Here is a 22047-nt window from a genome sequence, read left to right on the forward strand (position 1 = left end):
ATATATTAGGATAAGTTATAGTCATAATTATACATGTAGAAGTATTGTCCAAACTCTTCTATCATAATAAGCAAATGCTAGACTAATCCAGTCTTATTTTTAAGACATATATGCTTATAAGAGTAATTTCCAGACTTATTTAAGCTAAACTCTTCAAGGCATATGACAAACAAATAATGTTGATACAACAGTGGTAATATGAATCTACAATTTAGACGGCCCGCATAAACCACAATCTATACCTAAATATTTCAAAATCTGATGAATACAAAACAAATGCTAGAAAACTTCTAAAGTCAAATAAAAGAAACAGATAATTGATATTCACTACCATTGTTTTATAGTGAGAATCATTAACTTCAATCAAGGATGATAGGCAACGAAGAAGATTGTTTAGTGCTATGTAGGCACGTTAACGGAAGCAGTTTTTTTGGTGAAATCTAAAGTGATAATAGATAAATTATAGATCTTCATACAAGCTAGGGAGCAGTGATGGATTATTTGTAGGAGAAATATTGAAAACCCCAAGGACATAAACAAATTCCAGAGGCCAACCATTCTCCAAACGTTCATATAAGCATTGACTAGAGACCTCTTTACATACATAGTAATGGGTAGAGGAATAGAACAATCAATGCTCTTTCATTAGAACCGAAAAACATCAAACACTATTTTTAAAAAAAAGAATACAGATGCATTTAGAAAACAATTACTTCATAATACTACCACTAAGAACGAACAGAATCAAGAAAGGACTTAAAATTGTAAACCAAACCCATCACTGGTACTGATATTCAATGCGTAAGTTGGATGACCTCAATGTTAATCTCTGATGTGAATTTAGTATTAGAGGATCCATCATTTTCTAACAATAATGATGAATCCTCTAATGTTGAATGCACACAGAGGCGAGGAGGGGCTCCGCCGTGGATGCGGCTGCCACTAATTAGGGTTTTACACAGTGAGCGGTAGTGATGTTTATAACGCGCAGTGGATGCGGCTGCTACGATTAGGGTTTTTATACCGTGAGTAGTAGTGATGCTTATATTTATAGGGGAGAAACGTTTTTCAATATAATATTGCGCTACAAAATAATTACCGTATGATTTTATATCTAAAGTTTTTCCAAATACATGAAATAATAATTTAAAAATAAATTGAATTATGACAAAATGATTTGTATTTGTTCCTAAATTCGAAAATGAATAAATAGTTATTTCGATAATAATATTATATTTTTTATTTTTTAAAAATAAATCAAAATATTTATAGTCAAATTTCAAATGATATAAAATAAATTAAAAACAATGCCAAATTGCATCTGTTCTAATTAGAAATCGATTCAAAACTCTATATTAGTTATTAATCAATACTAATATAAACAGAAATATATGATATTTAATTTTTAAATCTTTTTGCAATAATATTATGAATTTAAAGTGAAAGTATAATGCTTGAATAATGATGATCTTGTGATATAAACAAAATAATAATAAAGAAAAGTGATAAAAATAAAAGTGTGATAGATTATTCAAATAAAGTAATTTTGTGTTAAATTTATATATATTATTTACATGATAATATTACTTATTGGCGTGAAATGATGATAGAGTATTAATGCTATTTAACTGGTGTTTTTAAAGTGAAATGAATAAATTATCACGGTGATATAAAATAATAATTTTAACAAAATAAGAATATACATAATTTATAATTTTAGGAACATATCATTTCAGATAATAAGGAATAACTATTTATCCTTGTTGAAAAGTCTATTAAAAAGCTTTCGAGGTTATTTATTATTAAATTATGAAATTAGAAAAGAAATAGTGAATATTATATATTTGATATATGGATTTTTCGAAAATTCAAAAATATTATATATACTTATTTATAGTCAAATTTTGTGCTAACAAGTATTATCTTTTCTTTTCATTTGATTTTTTAATTATTATTATTATAATATTGTTCTTCACTCTTCTACATATATTTTTTATTAAAAATATAAATATTTAAGAGAATATTTCAAAGTTTTTAATCATTTTATTGTAAATATTAATGAAATATTTTTTTACAATAAAATATAATTGATGATATAATAAATTTACAATATATTTATATAATAATTAAATTTTCCTATAATTTTTTGTTTAATCTCATTAAACTCTAACATCAGTACAGGATGTAAATTTTTTAAATTTCAAATTTAGATAACTTTTTCATATCATTAAACACCTGTTAAATATTTTCTTTTAACGAAAAATATAATTTCTCTAAAGGAATTATTCAAAAAATATATTGCCACATATTTTTATTCTTCCCTGATATTTAAAGTTCAGACAATAGTCTAATTCGATCTTTTGACTTTAAAATACATTTTCAAATTCTTTTGACCTTGTTTTAGTAATAATGGGTCTTAATTTTTTTTCTTTTTTCATAAACACTTTTCTCCTGATATTTTTATTTTTTCTCCTATATATAGAAACCTAAAATCACGAGATAGAGAGCGATAGGAAAAGATCAATGCTCAACCAAAGGGCGACTGCGGTACCAATCAAAAAGACAGTTGTTGCTACTGGACGGCGAAATGGATTTTGGAATTTATCAACATTCTCTAAAAAAGGTACTGTTAATAATTCCGCAGGTACTGAAACCATTAAAAGAACTCCCAATAATTTATTGGGCACTGTACGAAGTATTTGAAATACAGGAAAGAAATACCATTCAGGTAAGATTTCCAAAGGGGTTGCAAATGGATCCGCCGGTTCACCAGTCATTGATGGTTCTAAAACGGCTAAGCCTACATTACATGCAATAGTACCTAGAATTACTACTGGAAAAATATATAAAAGATCATTGGGCCATGCGGGCTCGCCATAATAATTATGACTCATACCCTTAGCTAATTTAGCTCTTAATACAGGATCATTCAAGTCAGGTTTTTTTGTTACTGGGATAGGTGAATTTTTATAGATCCATCCCCCCGAGGGAACTGGAGATGATAATTTTTAATCATCCAGCTCGAGCAAGAATAAAAAGAACCAAACGAATTCATATATCCATAGAAAATGTCTATATGGTACCTGTATTTACACATACACATATATGGTATAGGAATGGTTAAATATAAGAAAAATTTGACTGAATTATTTTTTATGGAGTTGCAACTCTCCATTACAAAACAAAGGAGTCCTATTAAAACCAAGAAACATAGGCCTGCCTGCCATCCACACCAGAATAAATAGAGTTTTCTGAAAAAACCTGCTAGTGGAGGAAGACCTCCTAGGGATAAGAGACATAGGGCTAAAGAGAGAGCCAAAAAAGGATCTTTTGTGTATAGTCCTGCATAATCTCGAATGTTATCAGTTCCCGTACGTAGACCAAATAATACAATGCAAGCAAAAGTTCCTAGATTCATGGAGATATAGTTTAGCATATAAGTTATCATGCTTGCATATCCATCATTTGAGTTTCCAACAATTATTCCAATAATTACATATCCGATTTGGCCTATGGACGAATATGCAAGCATACGTTTCATGCTTATTTGAGTAATGGCAATGAGATTTGACAGTTTCACCACTAAACTATGTGAGCTCCTCTTCGCCGTTCTCATACAATGTGTTATCTCCCTTCAATCGTCTTAAAATTTACTGTTATATCATAATATTCTTATTTTTAAATTCATTGTTATTCAATCGAGGACATTTATTAATATTTTTTAAAGTATTTTTGTAAAGTTACATTTTACAAGCTAAACAATTGTTTATATCGTATCAAGAATGGATTGAAGTTCTTTCTACTACCTGAGTAAGTTTGCAGAATTGTATTTTTTATCTCCTTTTTTTCATTAATGCTTATGATTATTTTTGTCCATGTCTTGTTGTTATTGATTGATATATTAACTCAATGAATCTTTGAGAATATTGAATTGCTTGATACTCCATATATAATATGCCTCAACTCAATTAACTATTAAATTTCTTTGATAAAAGTATTTATCAACGATTCTTAATTTTTTTTTAATATATATTTTAAAGATACTAATCTGAAATTAATTTTCTTAAACATAGATAAATCTCATCTACAAGTGAATTATTGCATTTCTATTAAATTTTACTATTTTTTTTTAAATCATATAATTATATACCAGGCTTTATATTTAATTTTCTTTCCGATCATATTATTATATACAAAGGTTTATCTTTTATTTTATTTTATTGTGTGTAGTTCATATTAATTTTCCTGGGCCAAAATCAACTGAAGGCCGAATTGATAATATATACTTTTGATAAGCAAAAGATGATGCACAAAATTATATATACTTTTGAGTAACAAGACATGACACACATAATTAGTTCATATCACATTATATTATGCAAAAAGGTATGACATTGGAACTTATGTGTTTATTTTGATTAAATATTTTTTGTTATTTTGTTAGTTTAATTAGTCTAACACTAAGAATGTACATACTTTCACTGTTTTAAATATCTATTATATGTATATCGCAATGGAATATCGTCTCTTGGAGTTCAACCACAACGATTGAACAAGTCAACATATGAAACAAAGTTCAAGTAAAATCGTTATTCCCGACAAGGTATCGTGTACATGGCAAAATATGATAGCTATACACATTAAAAATTACGATCAATCATTAATTTGATGGCAAAATATTATTTATGTTGCATGAGATATTTGTGTATCATTTAAAAATATTTTATATATTTCCATTAAACATCGTTATTTGTTTGGTAGATTTGGAGAAAAATAATAACATCAAGATGAAATTTGAAATTAACTCCACCTCATGGTTGATTTAAAGTATTAAACAATCACAAAAATTAGATTATCCAAAAAACCTTATTGATATCAATATATTTATATATTGAGTATCAATTAAGTAAAATTATTCAGCCTTAATGATATCAATGCAGTATATGATATTGCTTTAATATTAATTAAATAAAAAATATCAATCTTAATAAAGGAAAGTATGAACTATAATTATTTTGAGAGAGAATATTTTTTAAATTACTTTGAATTTGAATATATACGTGGAATCATTTACGAGTGAATATGTACGTGTAATTATTTGGTTTATGGCTCATATAACTTTTTCCCTACAGTATATATAGGGGCTAAATAAATGAGATTGGGATTAGCATATTATACTACTTGTAATTCACTTGTGCACAATAGTTAAACAAGTGGTTAAATATTAAATATCAGGTAAAAATTGGTTACCGCATGAAATTGTTACTTTTGACAATTGTTACACGTGGGCTACTATGGGACCCGCAGAAGTCTAATTAACCTATGCTATTTCACTTTCTTCTTCGACGACCACAGTCCCAAAATCCCTAAACTGAAAATTCAAAGTTTCCGATGACTCTGTTGATCTGAATTCCGTTCAGTCGACGAATCATCTTCATCGTCAACACGAACCAATAAACAAATGGCTGAAATTCCGTCGTCTTCCCCAAAATTAACTCAACCATCGAACCCTATAATGGATACCACAAACCAAGTAACCGCCGGCGGAGCTGCACCGTCGACGACGTCGTCTAATCCCGGAATTACGATGACTTCTCCTTCTAACAACAATTCAATCGCACAATCGCCTTCAATTGACCTCCCTCAAATCCCGTTAGCCCAATCTCAGCAACAGCAGCATCAGCATCAAATTCAGATGCCGCAGCCTCAACAAATGCAGCAGCAGCAGCAACAGCAATTGACACAATCTCAACAACAGCAGCAGCAGCAGCAGCAAATGCAGCTCCAGCAGCAACAGAGTAATTCGAGCAATCTTAACGGCAGTAACAGCAACTTGATGTCCGCCTCTAATTTCCAGATGCAGCAAAACTTGCAGAGATCGCCCTCAATGGCGGCGAGGATGAGTCAATTGCAAATGCAACAGCAGCAACAACAATTTGGTTTGATGAGGCAGCAATCAGGAGGGCTTTATGGTCAAATGAATTTTGGGGTTGGAGGTACTTCGCTCCAGCAACAGCAGCAACAACAATTGCAGCAACAGCAATTGCAGCAACAATTTCAACAACAGCAACAGCAGCAGCAGCAACAGAACCAACAACAGCAGCAAATAGGTGGTCAGATGGGTAGCGGAAATTTAGCTAGGGCAGCTTTAATGGGACAGACTGGCCATCTGCCCATGTTATCTGGACAAGCTGCTGCTGCAGCAGCGGCTGTTGCCCAGTTCAATTTGCAATCTCAATTTTTGAATTCGGTATCCTTTCAGCACTTCTATTGCACCTTACCATAGATTTATATGCATCTAAAATTATAGGAAACTTATTTATTAAATTGTTGTTGTTATTGTTATTGTTATTGCTGTTGTTATTACTGCTATTATTTGTACGTATTTAAATTCCTTTTCATATTTATTTGGTATGATGACAACACAATATGGACAAACGTGGTGAAGATTCATAAAGATGCCCCAACTTGTTCGGGACTAACACGTAGTAGTAGTTATTGTATCACTTTAACAGTTATAGGATTCGTACAAATGGATTGAAAGTTTTATATTATGTTTTACCAACTCTATTCCGGGCCATTTATTGCATAACTTTGATTGACTATTTAATGTTTGAGAATTTGGCAGCGTTTTAAACACAATTAAGAACACAGCTGCTATTTGTTATTGTTATTTTTCTTGATGAGGTTAATTGTAAATTGCCGTGCTTTTAAGTGTTGCTGAAAGGAGTTTTATTCTGGTTTCAGCCACGGCAGAAGGCAGGTCTAATGCAGGGGAATCAATTCCATACAGGGAATTCCCATGGCCAGTCCTTACAGGCAATGGGAATGATGGGATCTCTCAACATGAGCTCTCAGCTCAGGGCAAACGGTGCCCTGGCATATGCACAAAGGGTGAATCAAGGTCAGCTGAGGCAGCAGCAGTTGTCCCAGCAAAATCCTCTCACCACTACTCAGGTGCCAATCTTGAAACATGCTAGTGATATATGTTTCATGCTAAAAACTATCCGTCTCAGTTGTTCTGCTGATTTTTTCACATGACACCGTGGTAAAATGGAGGTGACTCTTTCAAGAAACCTGGTTGCAAGATTTCTCACATCTGAGCTCAAGCTGTATAAACCAAAAAGAGCTGTCCACATAATTTATTCTTAAAATCAATTAGGACATGAATTTGGTTGTTAGTCATAACAGCAAGCCAGAGAGAATTTTTTGTGTTCTCATTCTCATGGAAATTTTCTTTCATGTGAGAGGGTTTTTTGAGATATTTTCGTGAAAGATTTCTCTGGGTATCTTAAAACTTTTATTTTATTTGTCTAGTGAATTAAACCAACTCTGAAACTAGGATATGACTGTATTTATTAAATTGATCAGCGGATACTTGGATTATGCAAACACACACATATGCATAAATGTGTAACGCCATTTCTTGGTTGGTATGCTGCAATTTCTTGGTTTATATGCTGTAATAGCTTAGTCCTGAGGTGCCAACTGTGAGCATTTAACAGTAGATCCAGTATCATTAACTCAGTTTGTCCCTTTGCGGCAGATTCATGATGGTTCTCTTTTTTCCTAGAAATATGTTACTGCTGGTAGACCTATTTATGGCATGTTTTCCCCCCTTTTTTTTCATTTTTATGAAAGAAAACGTTAGGGTTTATCGGCTCCCGACCCTTGTACGACTTACAATTTCTCAAACTTGGTTAGTTGGGCAGATGAATGGAACAATTGTTCTGATATAATTAATTTGTTTTCCTGAGAGGTTTGAACCTTTTTTTAATGTTAAAGAAAGCATGAGAATGATTGTCCATTTATAAGCTAAAATACACTAGCTTATTTATTGTTTTCCCTTCAATTCTTCTTTTCCTAACCAATTGATCTCCATGCCAAGTTAGAACTGCTGACCTAAAGTGGGAGTTTTACTATTTTAAAAAATAACAAGTTACTTCAAGTTTGACATTACGTCATGGAAGTGGTAGTCGAGGAGTAGTGAGAGATGGAGACACTTAAAGTCAAGTGGATGTTTTGGGGAGGGGAAAGAAGCTTCATGGAGTGGTACTTGCTGAATGAAAAGGATGGAAGTGTTCTAACACATCGCAATACTTACGATGAAGACGTTTGAAAACAACATTGAAATGAAGAAGTTTAAAAACAGCATTGAAAATGAACTTGAAATTGGTATGTTAGGGTGTGCTGCCGTAGAAGCAATCATTTCTTTGTCATACGTGGAATGATGTATCTCCCACTTGTAGAATTACACTGGGTATGCTTTTGTTGTTGACTGCCTAATTTGCTACTTTCTATAAAATACTTCGGAACAATTTGATGCATTTTTTTTTTGTAACTTCAAAGTCCATTCTTTTTTTAATTTTTCTTAATTAGCAACGTTTATGGTTGTACTATTCAAGTTGAACGAACTTTTCTTTCCTGTAGTAGACTTCTAACAAATGTCATTTTGTCAAATAATCCTATGATTGTAACCCTCAACTATAGTTGGATTATGTTTTGTGTAAAATCATGTTTGAGTTAGTTGCTTCAATCACTTCATTTTCTCCAGATAACAAATAAAAATATTCATCAAGGGAGAAGATTTAGCCTGTAGGATCTGAACTTTCTGGTTATAGTTATGCTCTAAGGCGCGAAAGAGAATCTTGGTGTCTGTTTCAGCAATTAACAATTCAAGGATAAGAAAATGCAAACAATCAAATTTGGGTTTTACTTCTATACATTAATGAATTCTTTACCTTATGATTTTTTGGGCTTTTATATGTCTCTTGTTTTATTGTTGCGGTTTTGCTCCTTCACATCAATAAAATCTTTACCTTATTCAAGATTTTAAAAAATCAAACTTTGTGGAGAAGTATAAATGATTTTCTGGATAAAATGTTCTTGCCAATAGATATTTTTATTGACATTGCAGTAGGAATTCCTTTTACTCGTCTTGCTAATTTTCACACTTGATACAAAGAAACGCTCTGCATGCTTTCTGGTCGAGCTTGTCGCCATGGGCTTGCCTAGTGTGGTTTATCTCCCCTGTGTGGTTTGCGGGCTATTACACTAGAGTTCACACCTGAAGGGTTATGGCGGGTGGTTCCCTCGTCTTAAAAATTAAATGAAATATCTCCTTGTGTAATTACAAGTTAATCGAATAAGCCAAGATGAAATCTGGTTATAAAGTGCTTCATAGTTGTGGATGTCGTCATATTGCTGTATATTTGAAACTGATGGTCATTAGAGGCTGTCATAATTTCATGATTATCTTCACTTCTTTAATTTTGCTTTCTCATTTCAGTAGATCACATGTAATTTTCTTGTGGAATTTAATGTATATAATCCAATACTCTCTTGTCTTCCTTATCACGTTGCAATACTTTGTTTTTATTGCTAACTTTGACGTCACAATTTGCTGTAGAAAATATCGGCTCAGAGTCTTCCAAGGACGTCATTTGCTAACTCTCAGTTACCTGGGTTGACTCAGAATGGACAATCGGCAATTATGCAGAATAATTCTTCACAGCAGCAGTGGTTGAAGCCAATGCCTGCGATTTCTACTCCTAATTCCCCTTCCTTTCGTCTTCAACAGCAGAGGCAGCAAATGCTTCTACAGCACCAAAACTCAATGGGTTTGAACCCACAGCAGCTATCCCAAATTGTACAACAGCAGCAACAGATTGGGCACCCCCAGATGCATCAACAGCAACAGCAACAGCAACAACAACAGCAGCTTTCACATCAGCAGCAGTCTTCCCCAAGGATGGCTGCTCCAGCTGGCCAAAAATCCCTGAGTTTAACTGGCTCACAACCAGATGCCACTGGATCCGGAACAACTACTCCAGGGGGGAGTTCAAGTCAGGGGACTGAAGCAAGCAATCAGCTTCTTGGAAAGAGAAAGATACAGGATTTGGTTTCACAGGTCTTTCCTCCGCTTCTTTTTCTTAATCTCTAAAATATCGTTGTCAGTGTTGAGTACTTCAAAAAGAAAGATAGATTTCTTCCCATCTGTCCTAGCCTTGGTGGATAGAGTTATTGTCTTCTAGTGGTAGGTATCCGTGATATTAGTCGAGGTGCGCAAAATCTAGCCCGGACACCACGGTTATCCAAAAAAAAGAAACTTCAGAATTTTCTGACAGATTATGAGTACTGATGGTGATAACATTCCTCCCAACTTCCAAAGTGAATCTTTGATTCCAATCATAACATGTAGAATTTCTCTGAAATAAATTTCCGAAGAGAATGGAACTGACTGAAATTGGAATATTTGACTGAAGAGATTGAGTCTGACTAACCTAATATTACGGTCATCACTGTAACTATTGTAAAGTTGTCCTAGGGCTGATTTTGCTCGCTGATGTTGAACAACCACTGTTGTAATGTTTCAGGTGGATGCGCAGGGAAAGCTTGATCCCGAAGTTGAAGATCTTCTTCTAGAGATTGCTGATGACTTCATTGATTCGGTTAGGCTTGAAAAAGCTTTAATCATGTTTTGTCTTTCTTTTCTGGGGGATGTTGGTTGCTGTGTTATTTTGGGGTTTGCTGTGTATCACATTTGACTATCGCTGCAATATAGTAGTTGATATTTTTCTGGACTAAAATTTATTAATCTGGGCACTTGTACCAGTTTGTTCTAGTTTCTTCTGAAGTTCTATGCAGATAATTGTTCGTGAAAATGACATACATGAATATATTTACATTGATTTTCACTGTAGGTTACTACATTTGCTTGCAATTTGGCGAAGCATCGGAAATCTTCAACTTTGGAGTCCAAGGATGTACTGTTACATCTAGGTTTGTGCCTGCAATTTGCGAATAAAAGATCTGTTCTTTAGTTTGTTTCCATTATTTGAAAGAAAGCGCGCTATGATGGCTTGGGATAGTAATTACTTGAAGTAATTATATTATTAGGTATAAAGGCTGTGATTTACTGCTATGTATGTTGGTTTTAAACTTTTTAGTATGATTTCACTATTTTCTTTTTGTTGATTATATATTCTTTACAGTCTTATGCTGTCTCATTCTCAAAAAAAAAAGAGTCTTATGCTGTGAGATACTCCTCATCTAGGGAAGAGACCATCCTTCCTCTAAGGAATATTTAGTTTTACAAAATTTGGACCACATTTCGACTGACATAAAATGCGCCAAAGATTGTTATGTTTGTAGACAAATAAAATTCGTTAGGCTTAAGGCTCTCCCAGTAGCTGCTGTCCTATCCGTGTTCCTTAGTTTCAGATGATACTAGGAAAGCTCATAGATCATGTTCACAAATGGAGCTATATGCTGAACTGGGTAATGGCAGTTTGGTCACCATATTCATTTTAATACCAACATTTATCATATCATCTCCTTCATTTTCTTGCACATTCCAAGCTTTTGATCTGCTTATGGATGCATCCAAATGCTATACTTGAATTGAAATGCCACCACTTACTTATTTATAAGTTGCAAGCAAAATTTCAACGACGGAATACAGTTTTAATACAAGCTCTCTCTGTCCCTACGGGGTACATCCGATAAAATTGGAGTGATACCAAACTCTCTTATCATTGGGAGTAGTTGCAGCTTATGCTATATCCATGTAACCTTTTGAATGTGATTCCAGGAACTTAAACATCAAACTTAACCCTTATGGTAGAACAATATGACCAGCCTCTAAAAGTTGCACATTTAAGTTGTATATATAGAGAGATCAAGTACTTTTAAAATTTTCCACCCAATTCATGCTTTAACTACAACAACTTACCCAGTGTTAACTCACAAGTTGGATGCATGTGCATTTATTGTCAAGGTACTATCTCAAATATTTGTAATATGTAATGTCAATATCAGTAATTTCCAACTGCTTTGCCCAATCTCATATATTTTCTCTCTCATAGAGGACTACTTTATGATGTCTTCTAATATGCTTGTGGTGGGTGCACAAGCATGTGCGTACACCCAGAGACATTTAGGATATGCTGTTTACACTTTACGGTTGGTATTTAGGGAGATGTTTGTATCGTCTTAAGATGTTTTATCATATATTAAGAAATAAAGGAAACTGAGGTATTTTTCTAATCTTGTGATTCTCTACAGAGAAAAACTGGCACTTGACTATTCCAGGCTTTTCAAGTGAAGAGAGGAAACAGTATCCAGAAAATGTATGTAGCTCTGCCTCTTTTTCTTAGCCTTTTCGTGGGTCGTATATTCCCTTCTTGTATCTGCATTAATGTAGAATAATGACATGACATGAATTATGACTACTAAAAGAGCTTCAAGGGTGTGACCTAGTGGTCAATGAAGTGGGTTGAGAACCATGAGGTCTCAGGTTCAGATCCCAGCTGAGACAAAAATAAGTGGTGATTTCTCCCCATCTGTCCTAGGCCCGGTATCTGTTGTTGTTGGGAGGTGGTAGATATCCTGTGGAGTTAGTGGAGGTGAGCGCAAGCAATCCTGAACACCACGGTTATTTTAAAAAAAAAAGAATTATGACTACTAAATGTAATCTGTTACAATATCTTTAACTCATCCTTGCTCATTTGTTTAGTTGCTGATTGTAGTCCACAATTGCTGGTTATCTGCTTATTCATCAATGACTAGAGTTATTTAAGTTGCGTGGAAACTCAGGCTACTTTTTGACATAATGTTTCTAAATCTGTGCAGTCATCAAGTGATCTCCACAAAAAGCGTTTGGATGTGGTGAGTGCAATTTTATATGATAATATTACCTGTGTCGATCTTGATGGATAATTTTTGGAATCATTGTTAATTTGACGCAGATACGTACCTTGATGGAGACCTCACAAACAGAAACAAGTACAAATAGTAGTGCTAAGGAAACTGTCAGACCAGTGGCGGGTGACTCAAATCACATGATCAGACCTCCAAGTTCAGACAACATGGTTTCACAGTCTAATGCTTCTCAAATGTTGCATGAGATGACAAGGTTTTGATGGTCCCTGGAGTTCTTGGTGTATCTCCCGTGTTACCTGTACAGACCTTGATGGTAAGTATTACTTCTTTTAAGATGAATTCTACTGTGATTTGCTTGTTTTCTGGAGCGCTCAGCATTTAGTGGCACTGAATTTTCATGTCCCATCAGTATGTTTGCACTTCACAAGCGATCCTTCTCTAGACCAATATCAGTTGCACATTGGATAAATGTGTTGTATGTAGTCTGGAGTCCTAAATCATATCTTGGCTGCTGCAAAATGATAGTAATGTTATTTCTTTTTGGGTTTCATTGCAAATCAGTAGTTTAGTTCTTGGGTACATCCGATAAAAAAATGTTTTTTGTCATATGACATGGCTCTAGTGATAAATTGGTACATCTCATTTGTTGGTGCAAAAAGCAAGTTTAGTATCGTTGCATGCGTGTTAGAATCTAAACCCTGAAGCTCTACACCACTTGACTACGGAAGCCTGCTTTCTGCTTTCCTGTAAAAGTCTAGGATGCTACCTTCGATTTCTGGCATAATTCTGAACAACACATACTGCTAAAGATATGCTGTTGTACCCCCCCATGACAATTACTAGCTGGCATGTCCTTTTCTGGACAACTCAGCATCACGTGCATATAGTAAGGCTCTATCTTGAGCCAATTGAGCATGGATTGCTGGTAGAAACAATGTTTTGCTTGGGCTTTTGGAAGTAAGTTTGCCACCACAGCTATACTTTCCAATTTTAGAGGCATCAGGAAGCTGTTCTCACATTTACATTGAAACAGCAGATGGGATCTGGTCCATCTGGAGACTTACTGCATATCTATTTATCTACTATTTTACAAGTCTCACTTTGTCATGCAATTTGCTTACAATGTTTATATTTTTTTTTTTGATATTCTCCATTTTGCAGATCAAGAAATGGGAGGCATAGGTTATATAGGTGTAGCATAATGGAAGTTTTTACTAGACGTTGGAGTCATCTGAAGGAACATTGCAGAATGAACCACCATGAAGGCCTGTAATTATGCAGTTTAGTTTACAGTAGCTAATTCAGCCTGTGAGGATGAAGTTGCTTAAATTTGATTTCTCCACCATACCCCTCTGGAAAACATGTTTACTATAGTCATGTAAATTACCTCCTGATGCCAAAGAATGAGGTGAAGTTGTTTGTTTTCCCCTTTATCAAACAGGTTTTATGACGTTACAAATCACAAACGGTTTTTTTTTCAAGGATACCTGTAGACTTCACAATGATATCCTTTTGACGTTTTCTTTACAAGAGGTTCGTCTTGTAAGTAGAGGGATTTAGGTGACAAACACCCTAGCAGTCACCATATTAGCGATTTAGCTAAGCTTCTGCAATATTATCAATCATCATCTCAAAAGCTATGAGAATTTACAACGTATCATAAACATATATAATTAGTACAACTTTGATAGGCAAATTAGTCGTCTATATAAGCTAGTAACCTTCATTAGGTTATATTCCTTCATGAATAAGGATAATAAGAAGCTAAGGAATCATCATATTCCTTTTCTTATTGATCATGTTATGTTTTACTTAGAGTTGAAACTCTAACGAAAAGGGAATCTCTCTTCTTTTACAATGTAGGGGTAGAATTGTGTATACGTTGTTGTTAAATAATCCATCATATACTAGCATAAATAAATCTCACTGGGAGTCGATGCACACTTTAGGCAAATGCAGATGTTGATAGAGTAATAGTATAAAAGACATATATAGCATTAGAAAAAACAACAAACTAGTGATGAAAGATATATATAGCATAATAGTTTTTCAGTGTCGAATGTCATTAAAGTACTCTAATAAGATCATTTTAATAAAAACACATTTAACCAACAAAAACATACTATAAATGAAATCCAGGAAGAGTGGTGCGTACGCAACATTACAAACAGCTCATACAACTAAAATATAGAAAAGTGTAATATATTTTCTCTCTCATTGTTATGTCATCGGGGATGTAGCTCAAATGGTAGAGCGCTCGCTTTGCATGCGAGAGGCACGGGGTTCGATCCCCCGCATCTCCATATGGTAGATTCATTTTTTTCATACCTTGTTTTTTTTAATATATAACACATGTTGAATTCTTTTTTTTCTCATACTTCATAACGTATGTAAATCATTTCTTTCTCATACTTTATAACGTATGTTGAATTATTTTTTTCTCATACTTCATAACGTATGTAAATCATTTTTTTCTCATACTTTATAACGTATGTGAAATTATTTTTTTCTCATATCTTAACGTCTCTTGTGAGTGATGTGCATTATTTCTCTTATGTTGTCAATTTGAACTATTTCAAGCTAAACTTGAAAAATACAATAATTTAAAATTATATCAAGTTATCAATTCAAAGAATTTGGCAAGAGTAAAACTTGACCAAAAGAAGTTTATTTTTAAAATTTCTTCAAGACTTTATGACCAATAACATTTTATTATTTGAAAATAGCGAAATGATTCAAACACGTAATTAAGAAAGCATTATAGTTATGATATTATAATCTTACTTTTCGCTAATGATTGATCAAAAATTTTAGATCGAATTTTGAAAATATATCTTCAAATAGTTATTTGATTATGTAATTTGATCTTCAAATATTTCAATTTCCTCCAAAAAGTTTGGCTGTAGTTTTTTTTTTTCCGGTAGTTGTTATACACAAAACCTTTTTTGAAAAATCATGAAAATACATGTTCAAACATTACTTCAAATTTCAAAAATCAAAACTTCAAAAACCCAATAATTTTAGCTTCAAAATTTTCGATAAAACGAAAATTTACTTATCCTAAAACTTGTATTGTTTATATCTTAAGCCTTTTATTGAGATATCTTCACTAGTTTCACAAAATAAAATAACAACAACAACAATACTATGATCAATTTCATAAGTAATATTCAAAAAAGAAAAATGTGTAAATATCATATTCAATATCATCAAAGTAATTATAGTGTCCTGTTAATTATGTGATAATGTAAAATATTGGAATATTAACAAACCTTAAGCCGGCCTAATTGATCTTTACGCCGCCGGTGACGGATTTTCTGTAAAAGTAGTCGTCTTTCCCACCTATACCTGGCCGCCACGTGTCCTACTCCTCGGCACCCTAAGACCGACGCCGTTACACCATCCTCTGTTTCTTCGTCCACCGATAAATTGTCCAAAAAATAAAACTTTTACCCAAAACTAAACTCAATTACTAACCAAACAGTCCCTCCCCTCATTATATACCGCCGGTCAACCGAAACCCTAACCAAAAATTCCTTCTTCATCATCTTCTCACTCAACTCTCGGATCGGCGGCGCACCGGAATCGGTTAAAGTTTATGGAGAACGACGAAGAAACTCAGTCCGGTGGTTCTGGATCTCCGGAATCACCACGATCTAACGGGAGGATAACGGTGACGGTAGCATCAGCGCCTCCTCAGAACACCTTGACGTTGGCTCTACCGATACAGCAATCGAGACCTGCTGGAGCGTCTGGCGGCGGTGGAGGTAGTGGTGGTGGAAGGGAGGATTGTTGGAGTGAAGAGGCTACGGCTGTACTGATCGAGGCTTGGGGTGAGCGTTACATGGAATTGAGTAGAGGTAATTTGAAGCAGAAGCACTGGAAAGATGTTGCTGACATTGTTAGCAGTCGGGAGGATTATAGAAAAACGCCTAAAACTGATATTCAGTGCAAAAATCGAATTGATACTGTAAAGAAGAAATACAAGCTGGAGAAATCTAAGATCGCTGCGGGTCAAGGACCAAGCAAGTGGCCTTTCTTTGATAAGCTCGATATGTTGATAGGTCCGACGGCTAAGATCAATCCTACCGTCGCTGCCGGACCGTCTAATTTGTATTCAGGTAACCAACATGTGCCTATGGGTATTCCTATGGGAGTCAGGTCCCTTCCTCAGCTCCGACAACATCAACAGCTGCAGAAACAAAAGCAACCGTCCCGGAAAAGGCCTCACATGGATTCAGACACATCGGAATCGGAGTCTGAACCGGACCTTTCACCTGCTTCAACCGACAGCTTTCCTCCAGGCACATTTCAAAAAAAGAGACCAAGGTTTCAGAAGGAAATGCTGAATTCAAGCGCATTAAGGGGAGGAATTGGAGAAGCTAGTGGAAACAAGAATTGGGGGAATTCAGTGAGGGAGTTGACACAGGCAATACTAAAATTTGGGGAAGCATATGAACAAACAGAGACCGCGAAACTGCATCAAATGGTGGAGATGGAGAAGCAGAGAATGAAATTTGCGAAAGATATGGAATTGCAGAGAATGCAGTTCTTCATGAATACACAATTGGAAATTGCACAGCTTAAGCACAGGAGAAGTGAAAACAGCAACCATCACAGCAACAACCATGCTGCCGCCACCAGCAACCATAACAACAACAACAACAACAGTGATAACAGTATTTAAGGTGTAATAAAGATCCATGAGGCTCAGTATCTGACAGAGGTTTGTATTTGTAATGTGTTTAGTTTTACTGCTAAACTTCTTACTTCATTTGAAAACCAAGTGGTAGAATATTATATACTTCATTAATTCTCAATTGGAAGTTTATCTAACTCAACTAAGCTTTCCAACTTTGCCTTTACTTTTATACCATAGATTGACTTACATTTATTTGAACAACAATTAAATAGTCTTTTAACTTCTACAAACTCCATTTTGTTTATGGAGTTTAAGTTCATTGGCCTCATACAGCAACAACTTCGGTTTGCTCCCAACGATGAGAGTTCCTACTCGAGACTCAATCAAGGCTAATGTGTAAAAGGTGTTCTTGCTTTTATACAATGTTCCATAGAGTAATAGGTAGCTAAAATTAAGATAGAATAGGCCAGCACATCCTACCCTTCGGGTGGCCTAGTGATTTAGGCTTCGACTTCCATGTTGATCAATGTTTACCTGCATATAACAGGATGTGTTGCCTAATCCCAATCGTAGAAGGATTCCTTAATTGACAAAGTTTTCTTAATTAAACTTAAAGAAAATTGCTTTCCTTATTTAATTAAGGAAAATTGCGTGGAAGGTTTTCTGCTATTCAAGTCAACTGTGAGGAGGAGTTGTTGCAGTAACATAGCAAAGTTAAGGAGTTGAAGATGTGACACCTAAACTAAGTCGAAGAAGAAGTTCGAGTAGGAGTTGGGTTAAAGAAGTTTTTCTTTTTGCGGCAAAGACAAATAAGAAAAAGATTCCAAATTCAAGTTGAGTTTAAAGAAGTCAAGTTCAAGTTGAAGATGTGGCAAAAGTTAAGTTCAAGTTGAACAAGGAGTTGAAGAAAACTGAATACAAGTTCGAGTTGAATTAGGAGTACCACACAAAGTAGGAATCCTACGCGAGAGCTTCTAAGTTTCAAGAAAAAAGGAAGCAGATCGCAAGTAAGATTTCTAGTTGAAATAGGTTTCGGATTCAAGTCCAAATCTATAAATAGGGCGATAGTTTCGCTTGAGAAAATTGCGCACTTACATAGAGAAGATCAAAACTCGATCAAGAGGTTTGAGAGTTACTTGGGAGTGTTGCCAATTTGTGATGAAAAAGTTGTAAGATTGTAATTAAGAGTTTTGATTACAATTGAGTGTGTGTGTAGGATACGTCTAACAAGTTTGAGAAACTTGACGGATGATAGAAGACTTCAACCTGTGTTTTTTTTTTTTTTGTCTTGGATAGTTAGGAATTAGAGTTTATAATTTCTTAGCTAGGAATTAGAGTTTGTAATTCTTTAGGTTAGATAGGTTTGTAATCTTTTGTTGAGACTCAGAGTTTAATAAAGTGAAGTTAAATCCTACAGAGGTGTAGGTCGTGGTTTTTACCCTTTATAAGTTGGGGTTTTTCGCGATAAATATTGTGTCATTATTTTACTTGCTTCACAAAACATAACTACTGTAATCTGCAAAGGAACAAATAAATACTTGTTCCTTCGACAAATTTGGGGGTCAGAATTCCAACACATGTTGGAGGTCTCAAGTTCGAAATCCCCTGCTTTCACCCCTTGCCAATTAAATCTAAAGGTTTGGTTTCTGGGTCGAGCTCGTTGCACTGGGCTAACCTAATAAGGGTTACCTATCCTATGTGGTGAGCTATTACATGGGAGCGGGAATTTGACCACGTGCGAACACAAAAAGTAAGGACGATGGATTTCCCTTGTCAGGAAAAAAAAAATAGGCCAGCACATTTTGGGGTTGAAGAATGAGCAACTATTTGTTCAATGAATATACACTTAAAACCTTCCGGGATGTTTAACAATATTGGAATCACATGAGCAACCCTTTTCTCCATGACTTTCTTACTACTGTATTTGTTTGGGTCGAGGGTCCTCACTTGTGGAATTACACTGATATGTTGTTGTTGTATTTTCAAAATAGTGTATTTTTTTTTATAGTTATCCTTGTGTGACTTATGGTTAGCATTAGGGGTATATATAGGCCGGTTTGACTTTTCATTAAAAGAACCCAAATTAATTATATCGGTTTATTAAATTCAAAAATCAAATCAAACCACATAAAGTTGGTTTTTTCGATTTCGGCTTTGGTTGGTTCTTTCGGATTTTTTTGATCTTTTCAGTTTTTTATAACTATGTAGTGTATGAAAAAGAGATCGAAAATATTTTCACTTACGTGTGCGATAAGTTAAACTTAAAAAGTGTTAAATGGATAGACATTTTCAAAAAGATGATAAAATTCATATGAGTACAAATTATTATTTAATCTGAATGTTCAATATGTTTAATTAATAAGATCAAATGCTACAATCAAACTGAATACAAATATTTACAAAGTAAATTGTTAATTTTGAATTTGAAAAACTATAACAATATTATTGTAACTTCCGATCTTATGACAAAATCAAGTATTTGCAAAATTTTACACCAAATTTAAAATAATATATATAACCACTGATAGTTATAAACTAACTAAAAATATATTAACAAAGTATATTAAAGTACTATTTTTTGTCTATAAATAAAATAAAATAATATATTTATATTATATCGATTTGGTTCAAGTTCGATTTAATACTAAACCAAATCATCAATTTTTTTTTACGCTAATCAACTAAATCAAACCACAAATTAAATTTTTTATCACTTAATTTGATTCGTCAATTCGATAAAAAAGTTAGGACATCAAAATTGTCTGAAGCAATGTATATGAAATAAAGCTTCTAGAGACAATTTAAATGTCTCGTTCCGAATTAATAACATCACTAAGTTAAATAAAATATCATAAAAAAAAAAAAAGAAAAGAAAAAAAGAACATATAGTTATAAATTTTGAATACTTCATTTTGGAACGGTCAACAAACAGACCATAATTAGCTTTAGCCACGAAATACGGCCTAAAACAGTAAAAAACACATGGAAAATGTTTTTCTAAAAACTTAAACCTACATGGAAAATATTTTTCTAAAAAGTTAAATAAACATTTAATTATGTGATATCATATAATCATATGAAATTGTAAAATAGAATTAATGTTTTTTCTGAAAAACTATGTACACGTTTGATTATGTTATATCATCATCATATGCAATTGTAAAATAAAATCAATGTTTGGACATGTAATTTTATGCTAATTCCGTCTGATTTCATGTTCTTTTAAAACAGAATCAATGTTTGGACATGTAATTTACGCTAATTCCGTCTGATTTCATGTTCTTTTAAAATCATGATATGTGAATTTCATATCATGATTTGAGATATTTTTAATACAATTCACAAGTTTAAATTTTGTTAAAACAACTTCACATTTATATCTACTAACCATTTATTTCAAATGTAAATATTTTATTATTCTCACCGACATAAAATTTATTATTCTATATTCACTTTAACTCACATCAATCGATTGTTGAGTGATAAATTTGTTCTCTTCATTTACACCAATAATTAATTACTTCTATCGTTTTGTATTTATTACAACTCAAAGCAACAATGTTGGTTCATTTTCTCCATCACATGATCGAGAAAGACAAGTTCAACGTGAAAAACTTGTCCATAATACGTGAGAGATTTATATTAAAGACTAGTACACTACAATTTATGTTCAATTTCTTTTTATTGAATTAAAGTTTGACGAATTAAAGTTAGATAAAACAATTATTTAAGTGGAGAACAAATAGTCTTGTAATAATTTATTATGTGATTTTATAAATTTTTATTTATTTGGTAAGATTAAATAAACAATTGAAGCTATTTTAATAGTTTTACAACTTATGAAATTCTTATATTTATGAAAAAATATACAACAAAAAGTTCTGTATTGCATGCCCAGACAAAACTTCAATTTCATAACATAATTTCATATTATGATACCATATTACTTGCCAAACACTTAATATCAGTGAAGTGAGGAGGAATATTTGGGAAGAGCTATGGGTTGGATATAACTCCATAACTTTCTAGTAATGTCTGAAAGTTCGTTTAATATATATTAATAAATAATTATTTTAAATTTAATAAACAAAAAAAATTGTGATTGACGAAACTCATAACTAAAAATTCCGACTCTACCTCGAAAAACAGTCATGAGTAACACTTATTCTTGTTGGGCCAAAGTGTGAGAAACAAGTTTGTTCATAATGTATATGTATGCCTTTAACGGTTTTAAGGGGAATAAAAAAGTTTTTAAAAATAGCTATTGACAAAAGTTTTATTTATTATATACAATACGAATTTTTTATAATGACATTATTGTCCGAATATTTTAGTTATTATAGTCAAACTACTATTATACATCTATATTAATCTTAAATCTCGTTACACATTTATATTAACATTTAAATAACGATGAGAAAACTTCTTATTATTATTTTATTAATTAAATTGTGAACTAATTCATATGAAACGATCTACAAATCATGAATGATAAATAGTACTTATTTAGTGAACACATAACAATTAAAATAGCTAATAGATAAGGGGGCAATGCTAAATATTGCTACCCATATAATTTATAAAAGATTTTCAGATAGTTATTAGAATTAATTAATCTTAGAATAAGCTTAATTAGTTGGTGGTTTAAGGTAATGAGATGAACATGAACTTTAATTAATAAAGTCAAAGAAAGAACATTTCCTTTTGCCAGTTATGTCAGAAAACCAGATTCAATTTTGATA

At 33.2% G+C, this 22047-nt stretch overlaps 2 protein-coding genes and 1 non-coding gene across 4 annotated transcripts; all 3 read left to right on the forward strand.

Annotated features, from left to right (window-relative positions):
* The first annotated feature begins 5183 nt into the window (after nt 1–5183).
* LOC101258141 (transcription initiation factor TFIID subunit 12b) lies at nt 5184–14193 on the forward strand. Its single transcript, XM_004235520.4, has 9 exons — nt 5184–6250; nt 6748–6957; nt 9410–9910; nt 10377–10451; nt 10704–10782; nt 12067–12131; nt 12634–12669; nt 12750–12976; nt 13825–14193. The coding sequence occupies exons 1-8, from the start codon at nt 5462–5464 to the stop codon at nt 12921–12923; spliced, it is 1929 nt and encodes a 642-aa protein (XP_004235568.1). The 5' UTR covers nt 5184–5461; the 3' UTR covers nt 12924–12976; nt 13825–14193.
* A 700-nt stretch (nt 14194–14893) lies between these two features.
* TRNAA-UGC (transfer RNA alanine (anticodon UGC)) lies at nt 14894–14966 on the forward strand. Its single transcript has one exon. It is a non-coding gene; the product is annotated as a tRNA-Ala (tRNA).
* A 205-nt stretch (nt 14967–15171) lies between these two features.
* On the forward strand, nt 15172–18719 carry LOC101257846 (trihelix transcription factor ASIL2). 2 transcript variants are annotated; one of them, XM_004235519.5, is made up of 2 exons: nt 15172–17389; nt 17964–18719. In XM_004235519.5, the coding sequence occupies exon 1, from the start codon at nt 16262–16264 to the stop codon at nt 17348–17350; it is 1089 nt and encodes a 362-aa protein (XP_004235567.2). In that variant the 5' UTR covers nt 15172–16261; the 3' UTR covers nt 17351–17389; nt 17964–18719. The 2 variants fall into 2 exon arrangements, with proteins under 2 accessions (XP_004235567.2, XP_025886017.2); XM_026030232.2 differs by having other exon boundaries at nt 17948–17966.
* Nucleotides 18720–22047: the final 3328 nt, after the last annotated feature.

Source organism: Solanum lycopersicum, chromosome 3 (assembly GCF_036512215.1).
Source record: "Solanum lycopersicum chromosome 3, SLM_r2.1".
Lineage (NCBI taxonomy): Eukaryota > Viridiplantae > Streptophyta > Magnoliopsida > Solanales > Solanaceae > Solanum > Solanum lycopersicum.

What these genes read in the sequence shown, in the direction of transcription:
- LOC101258141 (XM_004235520.4), top strand. Translation starts at nt 5,462, where the DNA reads ATGGCTGAAATTCCGTCGTCTTCCCCAAAATTAACTCAACCATCGAAC. An exon ending in AATCTCAATTTTTGAATTCG is followed by an intron (nt 6,251 to 6,747) that starts GTATCCTTTCAG and finishes TTCTGGTTTCAG; the next exon opens with CCACGGCAGAAGGCAGGTCT. An exon ending in ATCCTCTCACCACTACTCAG is followed by an intron (nt 6,958 to 9,409) that starts GTGCCAATCTTG and finishes AATTTGCTGTAG; the next exon opens with AAAATATCGGCTCAGAGTCT.
- LOC101257846 (XM_004235519.5), top strand. Translation starts at nt 16,262, where the DNA reads ATGGAGAACGACGAAGAAACTCAGTCCGGTGGTTCTGGATCTCCGGAA.